Raw genomic sequence first — 7286 nt, forward strand, 5'->3', positions numbered from 1 at the left:
TATATAGCGCCATATCACAACAAAGTTGCCTCAGGGCACTTCACAGGAACATTCACATGTATAGAAAAGCGAATTCGTAAAGTTCTCTATCTAACGAAGCAGCAGACACGTTGAACCTTCACTTCGTCGCAGTCTCCCATCCCGAGCAAGCACAGCGGCAACAGTGGAAAGGAAAAACTCCATTTTGAAAGGAAGAAACCTCCAGAATCTTGACACGAGCGAGAAAAAACCTGAACAAAGCCTCACATGAAACGTTGCACAGATAGCCGACGCGGATCAGACCAAACGAATCTACTTCAGCTGCTTTTGTCAAAAACTCCGGGTTCAAAAGTCGTTATAAAAGCTGGTAAAACTAAGTTTCCACAGCGGCTCAAACGTGAAGCAGCTCAGCCTCCTGGACAAACCTGGCTCTGTCTTCATGGTTTTTATCAAGAACTGTTCAAAAGCAGAAATCGCACAACGACCAACTACACCGTTGGCAAACATTTACTTCAATGTTCGTTCTGTGATTTGTTGAAAACCTACCAGGTTCTGTGCGTGGACAAATCCTGCCGGAGGGAAATCTCCTCCAGCACGTTCTGCACGCAGCTGGACTCGATCATCTCGATGCAGATCTGAGGGCAAAATAAAATCAAACCATTTAACAAGTGCAAATGTGAGGATTAGGACTCGTCAAACTATTGGATATATGATTAATAGATAATGTTTTTTTTATTGTTTTTAAAGGAACTCGTGACTGCAAAGGTGATGACGAAGATGAAACAAGCGGAAGAAGAAAAAGGTCAGATAAATGTAAGTTTAAAGGTTTTGTTTTTCAGGGACCATCAGTTGGGACATGGTCGGCTTTGGAAGCTTCATGTGAAAGGATGCACATCGCCCCCTCCCCCCCAAAGCTGCTTAGCCATTGATAAGTGCGACTCCACTCAGCTCTCGTATTATCAGTTCTCGGGTGGAGGTGGTTTGCTGCCACTGTGACTTGTTTCCCTGCTCTGTGGGCGGGATCCTAACTGGTCATTGTGTTCGAGCCACTCCACCCATTGTGGTCCTTCATCTCCTGATGATGAGACTTTAACTTCTTTATCTTGTCTCGACACTGCTTCTAAGTCCGGCTGTAAGCATGAAGCTCCATCATCTCCAAAATCTCTCTGTAACGTGTAAATGTGTTAATTTCTTGTAGCGCCGTCCGTCCTCACGATGAGGAAGTGGTGCTGAGTCGTAGCTCCGCTGGCCAATCAACGGCTGCAGTCTGCATATTCATAAACTCAGAACAGTCCACTTGGAACCTGAAACAAGGTGGTCCCATAAACTGGGCTGAGTGGGGGGTACCAGCAGTGTTGTTAACCGGTGCCGTGTAGTGTCTGATGAGTTGAGACAGTGGAAAAGCACCGTGTATGTGTGTGTGTGTGCTAACAGTAATTACAGATCTGAACACGGAAAAAAACAAACAAAAAAAATTTTGAATTAAGCTTCGACTGCTTATAGTTATTAACAGTCGGCGGACAGGCATGGCTAAGGGGGCAGAAGACGTATGGGAGCTGAGGGGGTGTTTGTCCTTTCATGGCCGTCAAAGCACATTAAATGCTTCCCCTGCTTCTGCATTATTCAGACACGGACCCCGCTCTGACATACATTCAGCTTTTATTTATACAGGTTAATTCTTTTGATCCGTCGACATAAAGTGCTATGTGTTGTCATCATTGTATGTTCCCATACAAAGACGAAATTAGTTCTCTGCATTTAACCAATTGCACCAGGGATACACCCAGGTGGAGCAGTGGGCAGCTTTGTAAGCACCCGGGGAGCAATTTGGGATTGGGTGTCCTGCTCAGAGATACCACGAGATGTGCAATGACCAGGGATCGAACCCAGGGCCTTCGGGTCCAGAGTCGGGTGCCCTGCCCCTACACCATCTCGGCCGAATGTCAGATATTTTGGGATCTCACCTGTTTGGGGTCGTCGGCTGCGCACGTCCGCCGAGTGTAGCAGCTGAATGAACGTCCATTTGGGCGATGGATCGCTGGCTGTAGTCCATCTGAAGCTTAGCTGAACTTTTTATCTCTTTCAAGGCCGGGCAGCGCGCAGTCAAACGGCCGCGTGCAGCTGGTGATTGTATGGCAAGCCACGTGCCATATATTTGGATCGTACGCTGACGCAATTAAAAGCCCAACACCGACCCGGCCTGCACATTATTAGGACCGGCTCGGTCCTAATCTGGGTCGGGCAGAGCTGGGCTCCGGGTTCAGGTTAGAAATGACAGCTCTAACCGCAACCAAGAGCTGGTTTGAACATTCGTAATGGAGACGTAGAGAGAAATCTACAACTAAAAAGGTGCAGAGTCCAGGAAAGACACCAACTGGGAGAGGACAAAGTCATAAAATCTGTCAGAGACATGTTAGGGAGACAGATTTTAGATTAAGACTGGGCAACTCAGTTTCCTAAAGGGACTTTACGTCTAGATGTAGCCTCACACCAAAATGGACGTCGGTGCCTCACTCATTTCTCAAGTTATCGAGATCCCAAGACGGACGGAGTAAATCTCCAACTCCTTTCTTTGCTCTGGGACGGGGGACAAAAACCATCTTCGTCTTGTGGTGGCACTCGTTAATGAAGGTGGGTCCATTAACTTTGTTGACTTTTTAAGTATTTGCTGCAAGGATGAAAATGTTACTTAAAAAGCACTTCAGACTCCAGGAACTCAAAGTCTTTCTGCTTGCAGTTTACCTGCCTGAGTGAAGAGGGCGAACATGTAAACGAGGTGTTTGTGTAATCGTACCCTGTTGGCGAGCGACAGGAAGTTGACGAAACAAGCCATGGACGCCACTTCCTTCATGACCCTGGAGATGAGGTCCAGGCTGGTTTCAGAGAGCTCCACACACAGCAGCCGCTTCGCCAGAAACTCCAGACTGGGAACATACTGGGGAAAAAAAAAGTTTGGGTTAAAGAGGCGCGTTTCACAGCACGACGGCAAAATTTACTCAAATGTTTATTTTAATTAACGACTCACGGAGTTGCTCCATGTTATCAACGTTCTATACATGATTTCCTGAAAAAACAATAAAACAATAAACCGTACTTCAGAATATCTGGTAAACACATTTATAGAGAATGTGTAAAAAAATAAATATTTGATTTTTAGTCAACGTTGAAAAAGGGTTAAAAATTGGTTAATGTGGAAAACTTACATTTGTGAACTTTTAAAACATTTTAAACTAATTAAATCTCCCGAACAGAATAAAACATATTTAAGACGCACATTTGTCTATGTGAGTAAAATAAACCAGATAAGTCATTTTTATGTTAAATATTAAAACTCAAAGTCGAACTAATTATCCAGCAGATGTTTTGGACCAGTTATTCTGTTAACATTTAATTATTTCTTTGCTCATTTACCATCAAGACGGCAGAAAATATACCATAAAACAAATAAAATACATAAATCATCATTAAATTGAAGGTTTTAAAAGTGCATCACTTAAAAAAATACAGAATAAACGTGAGCAAATACATGAAATCTTTTAATATCGCAATTTCCAGACTATTGATTTGAAAATAAGCCACGCCCACACAAAAAAATAATAATAATATTGTACATATATAGATCACAAGTGTCTATGTTGTAACACGAGATATTTACACAGAACATATATTTTAAACTTTTAATTAAATACGTGTCGGTAACACACAAATACTTACAGGAAATGTTTTTGTTTTTTTAACAGTGCCACTAACATGGCTGGTTAAAAAATAAAATTAAATACAGTAGCCTACCCGGAAAAGTCACTGATCACTATGTATTTTTTTTCCTGAACAGTGCAGATAACACAGCTGGTAAAAAAAAATAAAAAATAAATAAAAACACAAGCCGCAGCATTGTATGAGTAGCGTAGTATTTAGTAGCGGCTTATAGTCCGGAAATTACGGTAATTGTTTAATATCCACAATATTTCTCCCCCAAATGACCAGAACCCACCAGAGCTTTGCGTAGATGAATTAATAGCATTAAATTTATTAAAGCCAGCGGTTTTTGTTACTCGTAGGTTAATCATTTTCACTGAAATGAACAAATACTGAGAATTATTCAGAGGCATCATCGTCTGCTTTGAATCTTGGAGGTTTTAAACGAAGCAAACCTCGGCACCCCCTCAGATAGTTTCCTCAGTTTCCGTACCTCGCTGGGTTTATGGCGTATGTCCTGCAGGACGAAGTGGACTTGGAGCGAGCAGCCCCCGACAGAAAACGGCTTCTTGACGTGATCGCGAACGAAGCTGCAGCACGCCTCCCGGCTGAAGAAATACACGAAGGCCTACAGGTGAGGAGAGCAGAGAAAAAATACGATAAATACTTTTATCGATGGGCCCCTTCACTGAATTGTCCCAAATATAATCCTAAGGGACGTTTTGAAGCTAACCCACCTACATTCCCTGAAGCTGATTTCAATACCAGCTGTGAAACCAGAAATCAAAATATGGTTTTTCATCAAGTAATCCACATTAAAATACTCTCAAATTAGGATTCAGACTAATTTATCATGACTAGAAAGACAAATCAAGCCATATCTCATTAAATTTAGGTCAAAATGTAGTTTTAAACCCTGAAATCTAAAAAAATATATTTATTTATTATGACCAAATAACATAATCCCTGGTTTGATGCGACGAGTCACATTTAGAACAGCGAGGATTCATTTGAGACAAATATTACAGATTCCTGACATTTACTGCAATACTTTGTAATATTGATTATGAACATGGAGGTGCATCGATGGAAAAAGATTAGCATCAGATAAATGTGGCCTGTGCTGGTAACATGAGTCAAAATGATCACGGGAAAAAACATTAAAAATAAAAAAAAAATAAAAAAAATATTCACGTTTGTCTCAACTGAGATTTGAATTAAAATTAGTCCAGAAAGACTCCGTCCAATGATCCTAGAATGTAAATCTGATTAGGCTGTCGCGATAAACAATAAATCAATTAATCGCATGATAAATTAAAATTATCGACCTCATTTTCATTTATCAGTTTTATCGTTTCTTTGTCTCTCTTTCTACTGAAGACACTGGATGACAAAAGGCTCAACTCCGGTTCTTCACTGACCTCTCCCTTTCTCTTTTCTATTTAAAATCAGTTTGAACGATAAAAAAATCCTGTTTTTAGATCGTTAAAAGCAGCTAAACTGAGAAGCTAAGCTACAAGCTAAGCTAACAGGCTGACCTCGGGGAAAACCTCCGTCTTGTCGAAACTCCAATATTCACGGTTGAAACCCGTGCTTTCGTGTAAAAAGTTGTTTTTCTCTGAAAAAAGAAGCTGAGAACTTGTTTACTGATTTTTCATTACGTTTTGTGTGCCAAATGCTAAAGAGCTCAAACAACACCGAGCGTCCGCCATTTTGAGAACCGAATAGACAGCCCATGTCACGTCAAGGGGCCTCCCTCCCATTTTTCTTAGAGACGCTCTCTCACTATCCATCTTTCTTGGTTCGGTCTTATACTGCCATCCGGTGGTCAAAAAAAGGTACTACACGCAAAACAAGTACATATTTATTCTTAAATTTGACAATAACTACTAATTATTGTCAAGTTTCAAACAATATTATCGTTTATCGCAATAATTTCTGACAATCGCCCAGCAAAATTTGTTATCGTGACAGGCCTAAATATGATTTATTTTTAATTTTCTTTTGGCTGCTCCCTTCTTCTGGGAAGAAGACTTGACAATAGTTTTTATGCCAGATGTCCTTCCTGACACAACCACCGAGCTACCACAGCCCTCTGTGTGGAGCAGAGGGCTGCCATGTAGGGCGACTGGGGGAGCCGATGGTGGAGGTTAAGCCTTGCTCAAGGGCCCAGAGTGGTGCAAATGAGGGTGGACGCAGATGTGGGTCAGTCTGGGGGATTGAACCGGCGACCTGCCCATCACAAGCTCGCCTTCTTTGACCTCTGCACCACCACTCCCCCCCCCCCCCCCCCCACCAAATAAATCAGACTATAACGATCCTAATCAACCTTTAAATCAATGTTTTCTAACTAGGTTTCCTTTGTCTTCAGACATAATCCATTAATTTACTTTGAAATTAACCACGGAAATCCCTTCATATAATATTTGGTGTCATTGTGAAATTTGGGGGTTGCCCTTATTTTTAAATATAAAGCTGAAGATCCTGATATAACTCCATACATTAAAAAAAAAAATCTAATTTTCAAACCAGCACTCCGGTAAAACCAGCACTCCGGTAAAACCAGCTCGTTTCCTGGTGAAAAAACGTCAAATTTGAACAAACTAGGAGACTTTTTGAAACTTCTGAAGTAAAGAATGTGAATGTAACTTTAAAAAACCCTGATTACGACTCATTTCTGTCAGCAAGTCACATATTCCGCACCCTGAATAATAAAAAAATGAAGGTCGGCCTCTAAAAATAAGCTTAATGATCATTTTAATATAAAACAGCAACAATGGAAGACTTTCAGCCCTCAGTGGCTTGAAGCTGTGCTGAGATTAAAACTGAGGGTTGGTGTGATTCTGCAGCGTCAGCTCCTTACCCTCCTCTGCAGGGGAAGAACCAGAACGTTGTAGTACAGAGTCTGAAGGTTCTGTTGGGGGAAGTAGGGCCACAGCAGCTTGGCCACGTCCTCGTGTTTGTAGTTTCCTTCCGGTAAACCGGTCAACATGACCGTGGAGTACACGGAGCCTGGGTGGAGAGTCGTCTACAGGACGCAACGTTTTAACAACAAAAAACACCTGAACGTTGTGCTTCCTCTGAGAGACTTGCACGTTTTAACTGGTTTACAGTATTACACTGGTAAAATATAATGAACGCTCTTTTTATCCACATTACTGCCGCTCGAAGATTAAATAAAGGTTAAATGTACAGAAAACTGTGCTCACTGTAATGTCCGACTTTTTTTGGATCGTCAAGAAATCTAGGAGACAAAAAAAAAAAAAAAGAGAACTTGTTCAGTCGTCGTTTAGAGAAAGGAAAATAATCTTTAGTAATATTGTATTTTTAAACCTGGGATGTTAAACCAAGGAGAAGCGGTTGGGAAAACGTAGGGGAGGGTCGTCATAGTGATCCAAAATGGAGGCGAGGTGCCCTGAGGAATGCCGTATTTGGCGTTAGGTATGGTTGACCCAGGAATGGCGTCCTTGCTGTCGGGCAGGGCGTTCAGCGGCAGCTGTGGTGCTGCGCAAACAAAAGCAAGGAGGTTTAAATTAAATTAATAACAAAACAGAGTTCTGTAACGATCCAGTAAAAATTAAATTAAATTAGTTTTAAAAACACATTTTTTT

General features: G+C 41.4%; 1 protein-coding gene across 1 annotated transcript in view; it reads right to left on the reverse strand.

Annotated features, from left to right (window-relative positions):
* Positions 1-521: 521 nt before the first annotated feature.
* Positions 522-7286, reverse strand: part of LOC119412491 — a 7362-nt gene continuing 597 nt past the window's right edge. Inside the window, exons 2-8 of the mRNA XM_037679544.1 lie at positions 7009-7179; positions 6885-6919; positions 6539-6703; positions 4169-4303; positions 3005-3043; positions 2774-2914; positions 522-614 (exon numbers count right to left, since the gene is read on the reverse strand). Coding sequence (XP_037535472.1) covers positions 522-614; positions 2774-2914; positions 3005-3043; positions 4169-4303; positions 6539-6703; positions 6885-6919; positions 7009-7179 — 779 coding nt within the window. The remainder of the gene's footprint in view (positions 615-2773; positions 2915-3004; positions 3044-4168; positions 4304-6538; positions 6704-6884; positions 6920-7008; positions 7180-7286) is intronic.

This window comes from Nematolebias whitei, chromosome 1 (genome assembly GCF_014905685.2).
Source record: "Nematolebias whitei isolate Nwh7 chromosome 1, NemWhi1, whole genome shotgun sequence".
Lineage (NCBI taxonomy): Eukaryota > Metazoa > Chordata > Actinopteri > Cyprinodontiformes > Rivulidae > Nematolebias > Nematolebias whitei.